At 42.7% G+C, this 17,340-nt stretch overlaps 1 protein-coding gene across 4 annotated transcripts in view; it reads right to left on the bottom strand.

Moving 5' to 3' along the window:
• Positions 1 to 10,455: 10,455 nt before the first annotated feature.
• RBM33 (RNA binding motif protein 33) overlaps positions 10,456 to 17,340 on the bottom strand; it is a 103,496-nt gene continuing 96,611 nt past the window's right edge. For all 4 annotated transcript variants that reach the window (XM_071428583.1, XM_071428584.1, XM_071428587.1 and 1 more), the window contains one exon: positions 10,456 to 17,213. In XM_071428583.1, coding sequence (XP_071284684.1) covers positions 17,165 to 17,213 — 49 coding nt within the window. In that variant the 3' untranslated portion in view covers positions 10,456 to 17,164. The remainder of the gene's footprint in view (positions 17,214 to 17,340) is intronic.

Genomic DNA, 17,340 nt, shown 5'->3' with positions numbered 1-17,340 from the left:
CAGTGAGGGGCTCTGCAGAGCTCACTGTGAAAATGGAAGGAAGAGACAAATGGATTTCCTTACACATTGATTGTTTCACTTATCTGCTCCAATGCCCTGGCAGAAATTTAGGAGTGTGTGAAGGTGGGTGACAAGAGCTGACACAGTCAATAAATGTGACCAAAATACTCGCCAGGAAGCCTGAGACAACCTTGACCAAATAATAGAAATTATGAGAAAATGATAACCAGAGGTGCTCCTTGTGAGTAAAATCAGTTATTCCTGTTATAAATGGAAGGCAGGAAGGGAGACCAGAGTCCCTCAGGTATTAACCACATCCATGTAACCATCAGGAATGCAGCATGCCTGTGCAAAAATCCAGCATGATGCTAGGAGGAATCAGGTGGAGCTGGGGGGAAAGCTTTGGGAAGAAGCACATGGGCACAGGAAAAAAAGGGGGTTTGAAGTTGAATTGTTTTGCTTAGAACTCAAGTGAGTCTGATGATGATGGAGATATAGGAAGGAAGTCAGAGGTTGTGTGCTCTGAAAGAGGAAGGATTGGAGAAGGGCCCTCTGCTGGAAGGCTGCTCATCCTTTGTGTGCATTTACACCACCCATGGAAAAACAAACATTCAGCAACACATCACATCTCTCCAGGAATTTCAACAGGTTTCACACTTACCTCTACAGCTAATTACTCGTTACTTAAAGCAGTGTTTTGTCACCATGATATTTTATGAAAAATCCCTTCACCAGGATTTTTTCTCCTGGGAAGCTGGGAAGCTTCAGCTTCTCCATGTTTTGCTGCTTTGGAATGTGATTTTGAGAATTGTTTACCCAACATGTGAATTGTTTTTAATTAATGACCAATCCCAGTCCAGCTGGTCTCTGGTCAGTCATGGGGTTTTATTATTCATTCTTTTCCAGCCTTCTTTAGGTATCCTTTCTATTTCTTTAGTATCGTTATATAATATAATATAACGTAATATAATATAGCGTAATATAGTGTAATATAATATAATGTAATGTAATATAATATAACATAATATAGCATAATATAATATAGCATAATAGAATAGAATAGAATAGAATGTAATATAATATAATAGTAAATCAGCCCTCTGAGAACATAGAGTCAAATTCTCACCTCTCACATCATCCTGGGGACCCCACAACTCCACAGTGTTTAGCTTGCACTCCCATGTCAGGAGAGGTTTCCAGGGCTGACCAGCCTGACCTATGGGTGTTGGAGCAGCAGGCAGGAGATGGGCAGAGCTCAGGGTGACACTGAAACACCCATCCCAGCCCAGGCTCTGGTAAATCAGCCCAGGGGACAGGGGTTTTTCAGGAGAGAGCTGCAGGACAGATGTGCACGCCTGGATGGGTGTCCAGGTGAGGTGCTGGGAACTCTCACTGATGGCTGGTGGTTTGTGGTGCCTGCACTCAGGGCTGGTGTGGTGTGGGTGGAAGTGAAGCTGTGGCCTCAGCCAGTGTGGGCTGCTGAGAGCAGCCTCAGGCCAGCTCTGCTCCTGCCCAGGAGCAGCACCCCAGCACCAAAGGGGGCACGGGGCAGCCCCTGGTGCAGGGTCCAATGCTGGGTGCTTCCTGCATGGACAGAGTGCACAGCTCAGAGCCAGAGCCCAGTTTCTTCCCAGTATGATGAAGGGACTTTTGCCTGGCCAAACTTGAAGCCCAAACTGCCACCCAGCTTTTCCCTTGTCCAGTTTGGTGCCCAATTCACTATTTCTCATAGCAAGTTTCCTTTGGTTCAAATATCTGCTCTTTAATATATCCACAGTTATTACTGAACTAAAACCTTCCCTTTTTCCAGCTTCATTCCAGGTAAAGAAACTGACAATTAACCTGATTCAGTTGTGAGTTAATTCATTTAATCTCCAGGTGCCCTTAATCTTGAAATTAATACCCCTAAAACATGGCTAAGTAGCATTCAACCTTCTTCCTTTAATAATGTGTATAATGAAGCTTGTTTAGAGAGCAGCCAGCAGTATGGAGACCACACTGCAGGTGTTGCCCCTCTTTCCCACCCCAATCCAAATCCCCTTTTCCAGGTTAGTATGAGTCAGGACTTCACTCAGCACCAGCTGACAACATTGGTCCTAAAATGTCTCACGTGGCACAAGGGCCTGGTAAGTTTTGGGTCTGTGAAATATGAAGAATCAGTCTCAGTGGATCCAGCTTGTGGTGTGTTATGGTTTTTGCTGCCCTCTGACTGCAGGTAAAGAAGTTTCAGTGGCAGCAGTCTCCCCCTGCTCCTCCCACCTCTCCCTGCATTAATCTGCTCTGCCACACAGGACCCTGGCATCCCTCAAATGCTGCCACTGAGCAAGAAACTGGAGTTAAACTATTGTCTTCTACCTGATCTCCTGAATCTGGAGGGAAGGAGGCTCAGGAGAGACCTTATCACTCTCTACAACCATCTGAAAGGAGGTCACAGCCAGGTGGGGGTCATTCTTCTCCCAAGGAACAAGTGGTAGGACAAGGGGAATTGGCCTCCGGTTCCACCAGGGGAGGTTTATATTGGATTTTAAGAAAGAATTGCTTCACAGAGAGGGCTGTCAAGCACTGGAACAGGCTGCTCATGGCAGTGGTGAAGTCCCCATGCCTGGAGGTATTTATAAGACAGGTAGATGTGGCACTTGGGGACACGGTTTAGTGCTGGGCTTGGCAGTGCTGGGTGAACACCTGGACTTGGCATCTTGGGGGTCTTTTCCAAGCTAAGCCATTCTGTGGTTCTGTGACACTTGGATTTACACCAGGAGGAAGGCTGGCATGGCACATGGGTGTGGCAGGAGTTGTGTCCTGCAAGGAATGCCCTCCCACCAGCCCAGACTGCAGCAGGCTGCCTTTCCAGAGCTCTGCTTCCTTGTCTGCTCATTTTGCTCCTGTCTAAAGACTGATGGGAATGCCAGGAGGAAAAAAATAAAATAAAAAACCCTACCCAAAGCACTGGTAATTAGTTCCTGTAAATGGGTTTCAGTCTGGTTACGTCCCTGGCTCAGTCTGATGTAAGATTTTTTCACACCCTTTTCAAAATCACATGTTACAACTGGTTCTCTGAGAGTATTCTGGGACATTTGGTGTAAACAATTCTGATGTAAAACTGCAAAAAGGTGTTCTTTGGGTTGTTTTTTTTTTTGTGTTTCCTTAGAGTGCTTTAAATCATGGCACAAGGACCATACTCCTGTGGGAAACATGATCTTGTTCTCCCTACTCTCTGCTCCCCTGGGAAGTTGGGCACCTCATCCACCACTGCACAGCTCCCAGCACACCAGGCACCTCTCCTGGCACCTCTGGGCTTGGCATGAGCAGCCAGAACTCCAGCACAACCAACACCTTGTTCAAATCACTCCTTCCCATGCTTGTGCCCACCCCACTGCCCCATGTGGGTCCATGTCCCTCCATCATCAAATCTTACTGGAGACAGGAGGAGGAAGGGGAAGGTGAGCACTACCAATGGATCTCTAACCCATAAAAGGGATTAGAGATGGGCACAGGCTCTGCCTGGTTCCCCTTTGAGGTGGGTCCAGGCTCTCCCATCCCTGTGGCTGTCCTGGAAGAGGCAGCACAGGTCAGGTAGAGGGTCAGGGAGGGGACTGGGAGCTCCTGGGGAAGAATTTCTCAGGGAATTGCATCATGGATTGCTGGCCTGGGGATGGGCAAAGGTGTGGTTGAAGGACTTACACCAGACTTATTTAATTTTATGAGGCTGAGAAAGAAGAAAAGCCCTTGTGCCTTCATGCCCAGCATGAGTTCTGGTAAACAGGGCCAAAAATATCACAGAGCTGGCAAGAGTTGTTCACTGTGTGTCACACTGGCTCATCCTCCTTTGCTCATCCTCCTTTGCTCAGATTCACTCACCAACATAAGGCAACCTAAAAAGAAAATCTGAGGACTTTTGTGACACTTTGCTTTCATGTATCTTGTCGTGGGTAACTTCACACCTCCACTCAGGAAGCAACCCCAAGTATTTTGTAAATAAACACCACCTTCATGGAGAACGTTCCTATCCATTGTGTTGCCCTCTCTGCACTTTTAAATCAAACCCAGGAGGTTTGACTAGAACGTGCCAGAATTTTAAAAATTTGTTTTGATGTTTCTGATGTCTCAAAAATGCTTGCCTTCAATACCTTGACCCCTTGGCTGTAGCATTGTGTGTTTTGTACAGGTTTTGTTGTAAAGTTGGTTATTTTTTATAAGTCGAGATTGTGGTTTGACCCTCGGTTTCCCCCATGTTCTCCCTCATAATGGTTTGTTCCTGAGTTGTTTGTCTGTGGGATGAGGCTACACATGGCCTGTAAGGCCTCCTCACCCTCCCTCCCTCAGGTCTCCTCCTGAGCCTTGGGGTGAGCTTCACCTTCATCTGAGGCCTCCCTCACCCTCTGCCAAGCCCCTGTCATGGAGACCCAGGCTCTGGTTTGTCCCCTCCATGGTAAAGGATCAGCAGCAACTGAATATTCCCAAATCCATGGGACCTGCTGGGATTCATCCTGGAGTTCTGCAGGAGCTGCCAGATGTTATGGCAGGACCCTTCACCTACCAAAAGTCCTGCAAGTCTCTCCTGCTGGAGCTACTCAGTGTGAAAAAGGTGTGTGAGGGCAGCTGCAGACTCTGAGTTCAGCATCAGTTCCTGGAAAAGTTGTGGGCAAGATTCTACTGAGTGCTCCTAAAAGGCATTTAAGGAATGATACAATCACCAGGCACCATCCCTGTGGGTTCACATGGGGAAATGCTGTCCTCAGTGCTCATGTTTGAGCAGACAGTGAAGCTGGGCCACCTGGTGAGCAGGAGCTCATGAGGGACTGATGCTGGGTGGGGAGACAGAGACCTTTTCTGGCTGGGGCTTTTCATTTGATGGGTTTGCTGGGTTTGCTTGCAGGGTTTTTGGGGTTTTTTAAGTTATTTTTAGGCTTTTGGGGGTATTTATTGATACTATTTTGATAAGACAAGTACTTCTGTGCTCAGTAAATCAACCATCTGCTTCACTTAAGTGCTGTGAGAGGAGGGGAAAGTGAGGATGCAGCAGCTGCCAGGTATGAGGTGCTCAGAGGATGCTGCCTCTGGGGCTCAGCAGTCTCTTCTTACACCCTGCCTTGTGTGCCCACCCTGTCAGAACCCAGGACATTCCTCTGGCTGCCCTGGGGGACTCCAGACCCTGGCAGGGGGGCTCAGAGACCCTGGCACAGAGTCAAAAACACCTGTGCCTTTGATTTTAACACATGGAAACAATTCCCAACTTTGTGTGAAGAGTTACAAGCCACAAGGGTTTGAATAGAATGATAGTGAATTTATCACAGGGGGAAAAAGTAGAATCTTGGGGATTTAGAATGGGGGTTCAAGAGGCAAGATGGAGGAATCTGGGTGTGTCCTGTCCTTCTTGTTCTCCATCTTCTGCTGTGATGGTGACACTTCTGGATTGGTTTAGGGTAAAGACAGACTGTCTAACATAGGTGATAGTATTGGAAAATTATTGTAAATAAAGTACATGTAGTTCTCAGTATAAAAAGCTAACACCACCCTGAGGGTGGTCACTGTGCCACAACCCAACCTGCTGGACAGACCTCAGCAGGTCAGAGAAAGAATGGAACAGATAAGAGAAAATAAACAGCCTTCAAAAGCAGAACTGAGGAATCTCGACTTCTTTGGTTGTGGGGCTGGGAAAAAAGAGACTTTCTAATACCTCAAAAGTCATCTCAACCACAGAAACCCAAGATCACCCCATCTCCTGAGGCCAAATCAAGGGGGAGAAGTCAAGAAGGCAGCACCTCTGAGCAGGAGGAGCCCAGACTGGTGACACCCTGCACTCACAACCCACAGGACCTCGGACACTTCACAGCTTAAATTCTCATCTCAAAAGGCAGAGTCTCACCAGAAACAGCCACAGGAAAGAGGAGCAATGAAACAGAGACTGATGCAGAGCCTCACTGAGCTGCTCCCCCACTGCTGAGGCTCCACCGAGCCCTGCTTGCACCGCGGTGGCTCACGGCAGCCATCTGGTGAGCACAGCCATCGCCTTCTGCAGACAGGTGAGGGATGGCAGTGACGGGGACAGAGCTGTAAGCTGCCAGCAGAGCCTCCTCCCACCCTCCTGAGCTGCCCCGAGATGGTACCTGTTTCCTTCAGGCAGCACAGCACAAACCTGGCTGGGCTCTTGCACAGTAACCATTAATTAGATTTCAGATACATCATTTTCAATGTATCCAAAGTGTTTGCATTGTCATCAAATCAGTGACAGAGCTAATAAAGCCAGGGAAATGTAGAGGCATTCAGGCCATTGCCATCATGCTCTTGTGTTTGACTTCATGTTTCTGGCATACTCAAAATATTTAGGGTTTGGTTTGTGTGTGTGTGTTTTAAGGCTCCAGTACAATCAGTGAGGATACAGGTTTAAGACTGGAGCACCACAAGTCTCCTCTCCCTCTCCCTCTCCTCTCCTCTCCTGCTTTCAAACAAATGCTGCCATCATATTTGTTCCTTGCAATTGATTGGACAAGAATTAAAAATAAGCCATGGTGCTTTTAGATCTTAATGCACATCTCTGCAATAAGAGATTCTCTTGCTTTGAAATAAAACAGGCTGAGAGACACTTGTCAGTTTTAATCAATAATGCAGGGAATATCTTTAATATCTTTGCTCTGGATCCATCCCTGCAGGAAGTTGTGTCAGGGTTTTGAAGCTCCCCGGGAGCAGAAGGGCAGGAGGGATGTGCTGAGTCACTGAAGGGCATCACCCTGTGGAAGGAAGCCCCGGAGCAGGATGCAGGCACGGGGCTCAAACTGCCAGGATGTGACACAAAATCTGCCAGAGAGGATCCTGCCTGCTCTGGGCCAGCCCCTTCATCAGCAGCATTCACAGAGTGAGGACCCATTTCACCTCCCTGAGAGGGGGTAATTATTTCTTGTCAGTCAGACTCAATCACTGAACTCCCCACAGCTGGTGGCAGAGAACCATTTAGCCTCATTTACCACCCTGATGGCCTTTTAGCTCTCCCACATTTCACAGGGGCTCTGCCATTTCGCCCATAAATTCTTCTTAAAAAAAAAAAAAATCATAAAAATTTATGAGGGGGAAAAAAAAAGGGCAGAAAATGGAGGCAGCTAAGAGAAAAGGTACTAAAATTTTCAAATGAAGATGAGGTTATGTACCCCCAGCTGTTTCAAGTGCAGTGATTGAGGGGCTGGCTGATGAGGGATGATTACATTCCTTCTGCCCCTCACCCCCATGAAAAGCAGTGTGCATCCTCCCCCTGGATAGGGCTGATTACCAGCAGCACAGGGAAGGCTTGGAAACAACCTCATCTTCCCCATTTTGATGCAATCCTCGAATTTTCCTGACCCAAATTAACAAATACAGGCCTTTTGCAATAAGCCAGCACCTTTAAACAGTCTGAAAGCTTTAAAGCAGGAGGAACTGTGGGTATCACTTGGTAGAGAGACCCTTTTGTGGCAGTGTTTAAGATGGAAAATATATAGAGAAATTATCTTCTCATCAGTTAATTGGGATTTGGTTTCCAGGACTGGTTCTGCCACACAAAAATCCAGGCTAGAAGCAGAAAAGTACATATTTCCAATGCCAGGGTTCTCTAACTGTATCCAGTCCCCAAGGACTCAGATTTTGCTTTCAGCTACTGTTTGCAGAAGTGCCAGTTTCAATAAGAATGTTAATAATGATAGCAATAATTTTTTTTTAATAAGCAAATTATAAAAAGTGATGAGGAATTGACTGAGGGCTGAAAGAGCAGCCAGGCATCCCAAACCCCTGAACACCTGTTGAGTCTTATCAAAACCAATGAAAGAGCTGCCTTCCACTTTTTTCCTTTGAAGCTTTTAGCTATTTCCCCATTTCTCAAGTCCTGCAGTGGGATCCATGGTGATGAAGGCTGTGGAAGGCACCTGACTCACTGCATAGATAAATGTAGAAAAAAGTCTCCCAAACCCCCCACCCTCTGCTCTTACTGGCTTTGCTGCAAATAAAGACTGTGTGCTGCTGTACAGGAGCACCACAGTTACAGAAGGCACAGCCTAATTTGTTTGAGACCCTAGAAAACAGGATTGGAAAAGGCTGTGGGGCTATTCAGTCCATCCTCATGCTGTCTAAAAATCCTTCTTATGAAATGACAATCCTCTCATCAGTAATTTAATGAAAAGATTGTTAATTAAGTAACAATCAGCAGCATACAGGACTGGAATTGGAAGAAATAGAGATGCTTAACTCCCATGGTTCTCCCCACAGCATCCCCAATGCCAACAGCATCTCCACAGAACAATTTTCCTGGTCAGCATCTTTAATTTTTCACCAGTTGAAGGCACACATTCCCCTGGGATCTTTTCAGAACAGCACAGATGGGTGAAAATATTTAATGTATATTCAGCAGTTACCAGAATTGACATCTGAAACCAAGGAGCAGTGGCACCGTGTGACCAGTCAATTCTCATTGAACCCAACTAAGGATGTTTTCTGTAGCTTAAGCCCTGCTCTTTGAAAGGCTGAATGTGTAGAGCAAAATCAGAGGAAATCTTTGATAGATGAATCATTCAAAAAATCTTCACAAAATAAATATTCACAGGGTGTTACTACTTAGGGCAGTAGGGAAGTGGTTGATTGGGCTGCAATTTTTGAAGTCCAGCATTAAATCTTCATGCCACGCATCCACATGCTAATAACTCAATTCTGGAAGTGCTTGATGCATCCAGCCTAAAAAGGCAGTAGTCTTTTTCCTCATAGATCACCCCATCTATAGATCAGATATCTGCAATTAATTCACTGCTTTTCCTCTTTTCCCAGTGACTCTTACAGCAAAAATCCTTATTTATTAATACCAGAGTGCATAGCTTTGCACTTTGCAAGATTAAATTTAATCTCACCTCTATTATTCTAATTCTCCAGCTCATCCAATTCCTCTAAGATTCTCTGATCCTCCTCCTCCTCAGCTGAGCCCTCCCTCATCTGTCTCTCAACACGCTTGGTGAGCACGCTCCAGCTCATCCTGCCCAAATCATTACAAATTAATTGATGTCAATCAAGACCAATTTTTGAAGCACACAACTAGGCATCTCAGGATTTGATTTTAAAGGTTTGTTTGCACCTCCCTTGGTCACTCCCTTTTTATCCCCTCAGTAACCATTTTTTAGCCACACTGATTTCATCCCTCTCTCCCTGGCTGTCAGGCTTCCAGCTCCCAAAGCACATCCCTGCATGAATCCTGCAATCCTACAAAATTATAAATTTTAAATTCTGAAGACCAACAGACTTCTATGCTCAATCCCCACCTGCCCCCTTGTAAAGGGAGTTTGTTCTTCCCCTGTGCTGTGCAGTGTTCAATCCATTCAGTTAAGGGCAGGAGTGGACTGGAGTCAATGCTCAGTGGTGCTTCAACTTCACTAAAACACAAATTCCTGCCCCAAGACTACAGACTGATAGGGCTAAGGAAAGGTGGTCCAAGGAAGTGAGGAGATAAGACTCATTAAGTTTGGATTTTGATGGATTTTGGTGAGGTTTACTTTGGTTTGGAGCCTTGTCTATAGGAGTAGATGTGGAAGAGGTGATGCTGCAGTTGGATATTTACAGTGTGCCCCTACTGTTTATACAAGACAAAATCACAGGCTGAGAACTAAGCTGTAACTTTGCCCACAAAGGTGGCTATTACATATTTATTCTGCATTCCCTATTTAAATCACTGAATCAGAGGCAATTTTTTAACCCTGATGAGCCTTCTGAGGTCACTGTGTGCCCTCCATCAGGCTACCAGAGGAACAATTTGGGGTGTCATTAGTCTGCCCCACATAATGAGGTTCTCTTGAGATGCACCCCAGTGATGTGACAAGCTAGCAATGCTTCCCTGGAAAGGGATACACTGCATCACAGGTGCCACTTGTAGTGATGCCAGGATTTTTACATTTAACTTAGTGAATAATGTTAACAGACTACTAAAAAACCCCTATGAAGTGCAAAACAGCTGATTCTGCCCTCTTTTCTGTAGAACTTTTCTTGATCTACAGCAGACCAGTGGAATTAGCCTCCATTTATGTTGATATAATTGTGTTCAGGATGGTTACCAAACTCAGCTTGCCAAAAGCTCCTCTTTATGGCATGAATTAAGCAATATTTGAAAGTGGAGATCTTCCATTTGACATGTCAGTATGGCTAAAAAGCACCAGAAAAGCTTCAACACTCACAGGCTTTCCTCCTGTATGTATGTTATCTCTTTTTAAAGAGACCCCTCTTGTTTTCCAGACCCTTTGAACCAGCCACACAAGCACAAGTTCCTTTTACCCTCAGCCACTTTTGCTTCCATCTGGGGCACCTTTGCACAGCTGGTGAAGAACCCTGTGTTACGCTGCTGATGTAAAAGCAAGCCCAGAGGTGATACCATAATAAAAATGGTCAAATAATCCAGTGTGTGAAGCCTTTTTTGACAAGTTTGTAGTTGTACATCAACAAGCAACAACAAGCAGGAAATTATAAAGATCAGTTTTTATTGACATATTTTAGGTACAATAAATATATTTACATGTTCACATTTCAAAACATGGAAATACATGTAAAAAAACTTGTACACGAGATCATTGTGTTTCCATTTTTACATTCACCCAAATAGGTAAGACAAAGATCTCTTATGCACGTGGAGGGTTTGGTATAGTCCAGTATTACACTCAAGCAATCAGCAGTGCACACCTGGTGCAGATGATGCTGTAGGAAACATGAGGCAGATGCACTCCCAGTGCAGTCAGTATGATACAGTCGGCTGCTGAATTTATATCCTGAACTGCTAATAAACAAACTCTGCAATCCAGATTAGAGCAGTACATTTGAAATGATTCTCCAAACACCCAGATACAGATAAATATGTATCTATATATATATATATATACACACTGCTTAGGACTTTACAGGTTAGGAAGGATCACATTCAGTAATAGTAATAGGAGGTAGAATCGTGTCGACAGTGTTGGTATTTCTACGTGGCAATAACAAAAAGTGCTATTACTATCACTGAATTCAAGAACAGAGCTCCTGAAAAAGTGAAAAGGATAAAATAGTTGTTAATCCTGTTTAGCCTGGCTAAATGCTCAAGCATGTAAAGGAAATGTCTACATTCCCCAGCATGGGTAAAACTGCAAAGCAAAAGTGTTAAGTGATGCTTCTCCAGTGCTCTGGGATGGGCAGCATGGCCTAAGGGGTGACACCTGTACCAAAGCAAGCTCAACTTCAGGCACCAGAGTCTGCAAAGGAGAGTGTGGTAGGGTGGATTTCAGAGCAGGACATCTAGGGTTCAAGTACCCTCAAAAGAGCTGGAAGAACAGAAGACAGAGCAAAAGATTGAATGCAATGCACTCAGGAAAAAAAGCAGAGAGATGAACAGAGTGTGAAAAGGGCGGGAACATAACAAGGATACAAATGGAAATGGAAAAATGGGGGCAAATGAGATGAAAATGAGAAAAAGCATAGCAGAGAGGCAAAGGGCACCACAGGAAAAAAGAATATTGACTTAATCCAAAGGCTCCTTTATAAAAAAATTATATGCAATGGTACAGAAGATCAGCTGTGAATAAATAAGGGTTAGCATCTGGTCTCTGCTGGATCTGTAAGTAAAAATGTCTATTAATTAGAAGTTAAACTGCTGAAAGAAGTTTCATCATCTGAAAAAGAAAACCTGCAAACAAATGGTTTTGTTATTCTCAAAATAGAGATAAAACTGTAAGGTTCCAATCTCAGCCTGGCAGACACTAGGAAAAAAATACCATGCATATTAAAATCCATTAGATGCACACAAAGAAAATCCTGAACAAACACAACATCAATACAGCCGTGTTGGAAACTGTGATCTTCCATGTGACTACACAACATTGCAATACAGCTACATTTAACTGTACACAGGTCCTTTTACAAAAGTATTTTTAATCTGCAATACTGTTTAAAGTTTAGATGGTAAAAACCACTGAACACAAGTGCTGTTACATAAAATAAAAGCAGTGTAACCTGTTGAAAAAGTGTATCTATAAAGCCCATTTCCAGTTCATTAGAAAAATCAGTGAACCAAGAAAGCAGAGAGCAACACAAGCACCTAAAAGACCCTGTGAGATTAACTTTCACCTTGAGGTTTTCTTTAGTGCAATAAGGACCACACTTTCCACCAAAGTAGAGAAGCAGAAAAGGAGTTTGTTTGTTTGTTTGTTTGAAATTAAAAAACCCAACCCTGCCAAAAGCAGCATTATAAAGAACAAAATGATCCTTCCCAACCATATTGTACCAGAAGTTGGCATACCCAAGGATCCAATATGAATCTGGTTTTGTACACAAGCCCCTGCGCTCATGTGGACAGTAAGTTATCTCCATGCTTAAAAACCAGGTTACAAAAAAACCTTACAGAAAATCCTTAGGATTTGATACTAATTTAAGATAAAATACTTTCAAGTATTATAGTTATGAATTAATTAGAGGACAAGGCATGATTTAAGGTAACATTGAAACAAAAGCTCTATGTTACCCTAAATGACCTTTATAATACAGCTAACTTTCTGCAATCTGTTTAGGATTTGTTTCCTTTACATTTAATTTCTCATCTATCATGATGCTAAAAAAAGAAACAAAAACAAAAGCACAAAAATGCATTAAAAAAAAAAAAGGTTTATGTCTCTCTGAACAAAAAATGCCTGTTTGACAGTGAACAGGTGACACAGATTTCTACCTTCAAGTACCATGACTCGTATCACAGACAGAGTACTACACAAAGGACAGGAAAAGCACAATACTATGCCAGAGAACAAATCCAGGGTATCTCCCAAGCAGACAAAAAAAAAACCTAAAAAAAACCAAAACCAAAAAAAAACCAAAAAAAAAAAAAGAAAAATAAAAACCCAAAAAACTAGGGCAAAAAAAACCTCTCAAAAGAACCCCCAGAGCCTCCCACCCCCTCTCAGCCCAGGCACAAGGGTGACACACCCACACACACATACAGCCACACGGTTAATGAGGGCAGGAAGTGCCTGCAGCAGCTTCCAGGGAAACAGCATCATTTCAAACTACACAGATAAAAAACACTAGCTTTAAAAAAAGATAAATATAGCACCAAGTAAAAGTTTGGCTTTTTTAATCCCCAGTACCTGACATTAAAAAACACAACTTTGAGGACCTCCAAGGTTATTCTGAAATAACCTTCAGTTTTACTCTCATCTGTGTCCTTGCAGAGGAAACCTAACATTAGTGAATTAAAATGCTCAGTCTGCTTGGCATTTTACAGGCTAGAAGGACTTTACAAAAATATCAGAAATCTGAAGCAAACCTTCAGATTTAAATGGGGGGGATAAACTAAATATCCAAGGATACCATGCAGAGGGGGTGCCTGGATCCACTCCTCCTTCCCAAAGTCACACTGGGGATATGTGTGGGCTGAGGACAGCATCCCTCTGGCTATGGAAATGCTACAGAGCTGTCCTGGTCCCCCCTGCCTGCAGCAAGGACCCTGAGCATCCATCCCCAGCACCACACCAGAGGCTGGTGTGGCACTGACAAGGTGTGGCACTGATAACACTGGGATGCACCAATGTGCCACCAACCTGCCCCACATGTGAAACCCAAACTGTGCAACCAAAACAGCCCCAACTTTTGAGGACAGTATCACACCACAGGCCTAAATTTGTACCTGCAAACAGCACAATGGAACAAACCCAGAGAGCCCCCGTGCCTTGGTCTGACTGTGTTTCCCCTCAGAAGTTAAAGGACAGAGTTGTTTAAGGGTTTTTTTAATTAAAAAAAAAAAAAAAAGTAGAACATTCAACTAAAATACCACAGATCATATGGGTACTTCAATATTTTAGTCAAGGCAAAATATGAATAGTTATAAAGTGAATTTTCCAGTGGTACAAGATGGAAATGAAATAATTTGAAAAAAAAAAAAGCTGACTTCATATAACCACCTACTGGAGTTGCCTATTTAAATAATTATAAAATTATGCTAATAAAAACTGAACAAATAATACACAGATCAGGATATATGTATTGACTTACTAGCATCTTTATAAAAATTTGAAGATATACACAAAAACACATCAACATTTATGGAACCATATCCATTTAAATTTCGATAAGACAACACAAAAAACTAACAAATAGCTAAGATGTGGTTGACTGTAAGCACTTTGAGTAGCATTTTAATTTTAAAAGGTCAATATTTACATACTACATAAATGCCTTCTCTTTTTTTCCATTTTGCATCATATTGTGAATTCACTACAAAGAAAGAACAAGATAATGGTTGCAACAGATCTTCCAAGAAAGTTAACTTAGAATGCTCAGATTTAACTCTGTGCTGGAAGAGAACACATCAAGAACACGTCTGTCTAGCTTTACCTCTATTTCCTTTGGGTGTTTTTGGGAGGAGACAGTAAATGGATCTAAAGGAGCTGTATCATCCAAACCAATCAATGCCAAGAGATCCACTTTTAGGTTATGATTTGAGCAGTAAGAGAACACAAACATTTCAAAAAATGACTCACCTAATTGCTACTTTTGCTACTGAGTTTTTTAGGACATTAGAGAGACATGGTGACAACACAGGGTGTGAGTATGTATGTATGTGTATAATAAAACAAATATAGACATACATACATAAGGTAGGTTTACATGGAGGAAGGTACCCAGGTACTGCAGTAAGCAGCTGAATTAATCCCCAGCAATCCACCCATACCCTATGCACAAGCATAAATCTCCTGCAACTGCTGTTAAAGAGGATGCATCTACTCATTAAACAGGCATTGCTCATGTCACTCCTTCATTTAAATAGATATGAGGCCATTTCATGCCTTTATTCCAAAGCCACACATTTGTCTCAAAAAAAAAAAAAAATTAAAAACCCAAGTGAATAAAAATTTTTAAAACTTAAGTTGGCTGAACCTCAGGCTCTTTGGGATGGATTCAAAACCCAAAGCAGGAGTGTTTCTACAAACTTCTTTGACTTTTGAATCAAACCCATATTCTTAGGCTCCAAGAAACCCTCTAACCCCAATAATGTTTGCTTCTGACAGAACAGCTGATCAACTGCAGATGTTCCTACTGCTGAACTCAGCTGCTGGCCTGTCTGGAGTTTGCATCTATCCCAGATTTCCAGGCACGCACTACCGTGACTCCGGAGATGTCTCCTTGTCCTGCTCACTGCAGAGAAGCTGCTCCCTAACAGTGGGATGAGCAACTGTTCAATGCCTTATTTTAAAGATCACCAGGTATTTCTTAGGAGTAAAAGTGACATAACCTGAGGAGGCAGTGTAGGGGTCCCAGAGCTAAGGGTGTGAGGAGTTCCACAGCCTGGGCTGATCACTCTGCAGGTCTTTGGGGCTGGTCCCACTGGGCACTTCCTACCTGCAGCTCTGTCCTGGGCTTGGCTCTACCCTGAAGCACTAACAGCACTTCATGTACAGCAGCTGTGGCTGTCATTAAACATTATGCATCAATTATACAGGTGGCTGTAAACCCTGCCTCCATGAAAAGATTCTCATTCTGTTACTGTGTCTTGTCACTAAATTTTAAATGGACTTAAAGAATATTTCCCAAGCACCATGTTATCCTAAATTATTTCAATGAATAGAGAGCAGGTCTAACTAAAAGTCTTTTGACAGTACTTATTCCCTCATTATTTTTGGTAACTTTTACTTAATTGAAAATCTGGACCAAAAGTGGAAGAAAGCCAATTAGGTATCTGTGCCATTAAATCATCCAAAAAAAAAAAAAAAAGATACTATTAAAAAAAGGTAGTATAAATTTGCTTAGCTTATCCCTTCTAGATTGGCATGCCTATTTGGGACCCCATTTGCAGCTCTTTTATTTCATACCCATAGTGTTCTTCTGCAGTCACTCAGGTAACAAACCTACATTTCTGCAAGTCCCCCCTTCAAAAAGCAGGTGGAGTGCTTAAGAGTATTCCTAAAATAAAGCATGAAGCAAAACATCATGGTCTAAAAACTAAGGAAATGTTCATAAAAACTGGAATCCAATATAAAGATGACATTTTAATAAGTTTATTCAGAAGTAACTGAAAAAATTGTTACTTTGGCAACCCCCTCTGGATGCTTCTAACCAAAAGGAAATATTATGAATTTTACTTTGAATAAAATATAAGCTCCTTAATGTTTTCATAGCATTTTTGGGAACTGACACGCTCATCAGGAGATTCACAATGTCCTTATTGTCCTTTATGTATCAGGAACACCACATCAAAACAAGTCCCTTCAGTTACAGGTTTCTTACTGTTCAGCATTAATGACAAAATAAATCTCAAAGAAAAAAAACCTGATCAAAATAAAGCATGAGGCAACCATGAAACACTAGGCCAGAAGAACTATCAGGAATGCACCACTCTTCCTGCATAACATTTTTGAAGTAACCCACCAAATACTTCTTTTTCCTTAGATCTGGCAGAGTTATTTAAAACAACCTAATTACAACTCAGAGTTCACTACCCCACGATGCTACTGAAGGGTGAAGATCCTTGTTTTTAAAAACCAAGGGAAAATACAGCAGTGTTATTCCTCCTACACAGGGTTTTATGGAATAAGTGGAGTTGGAAAGAGAAAATGAAAGTCTATGTTGGAATAGAAGAATGCAGAGACTTATTTACAAAAATCAAAACTACAATTTTCCAGTGTCACCTCCAAAGCTTCTCAGCAAACTGCTACTCAGCAAAGCAGACCATGTTCAAATCTATGCAAGAATACCTTCTGTGCTCTCAGGTATACAATGCAACTAATTTGTTTAGAAAAATGTGTTTTCATTCAAATACCTTGCACTGAAGATAAGAGCAACCATTATCAAATATTCTTTGCTATTCTTTGAAAGTTTTTCAAATCTTTCGCTGTAACCGTTCTCTCTCAAGTCACTGTGGTCACACAGTAGGATCCTGAAGAACAATGTCTACATGCATCAAAAGCATTTTGGAAAAAAAAAAAAAACTCTATAATTCCATGTGGTTACAACAGAATGTGAAGAAACTGAACAGAAATTCCACCTTTGCAGATCCTGTCGAATTCACCTCTCCTGGAGGTCACCTTGGTGCTTTCTGGAGTTCAACAGAGCAGTTACAGACTGAGCTGACAGGGTCCCAACCCGATGGATTTTCCTCTGTGAGTCTGTAGCTCCACAGTACACTGAGGCTGGTGCAGGGGCTTCTCTGCAGACATCACTCCACTATCAGTGCCACGTTGATGTGGGACAGATCTATCATGTGCCTGTTAAAAGTTAAAACAAAGTTAAATGTGGTGCTCAGACTGATTCGGGCATGGAGCTTCCATGAAGGTCACTAATCAACAGATGCTTGATTGGATTAAAGAAACACTGAGCCAGAGGAGACTGATT

The sequence above is a fragment of the Agelaius tricolor genome, unplaced genomic scaffold (genome assembly GCF_023055355.1).
Source record: "Agelaius tricolor isolate 1412-34295 unplaced genomic scaffold, bAgeTri1.0.p SCAF_6, whole genome shotgun sequence".
NCBI lineage: Eukaryota > Metazoa > Chordata > Aves > Passeriformes > Icteridae > Agelaius > Agelaius tricolor.
The sequence above is the reverse complement of the archived record's forward strand: the minus strand, read 5'-3'. Positions and strand labels throughout refer to the sequence as shown.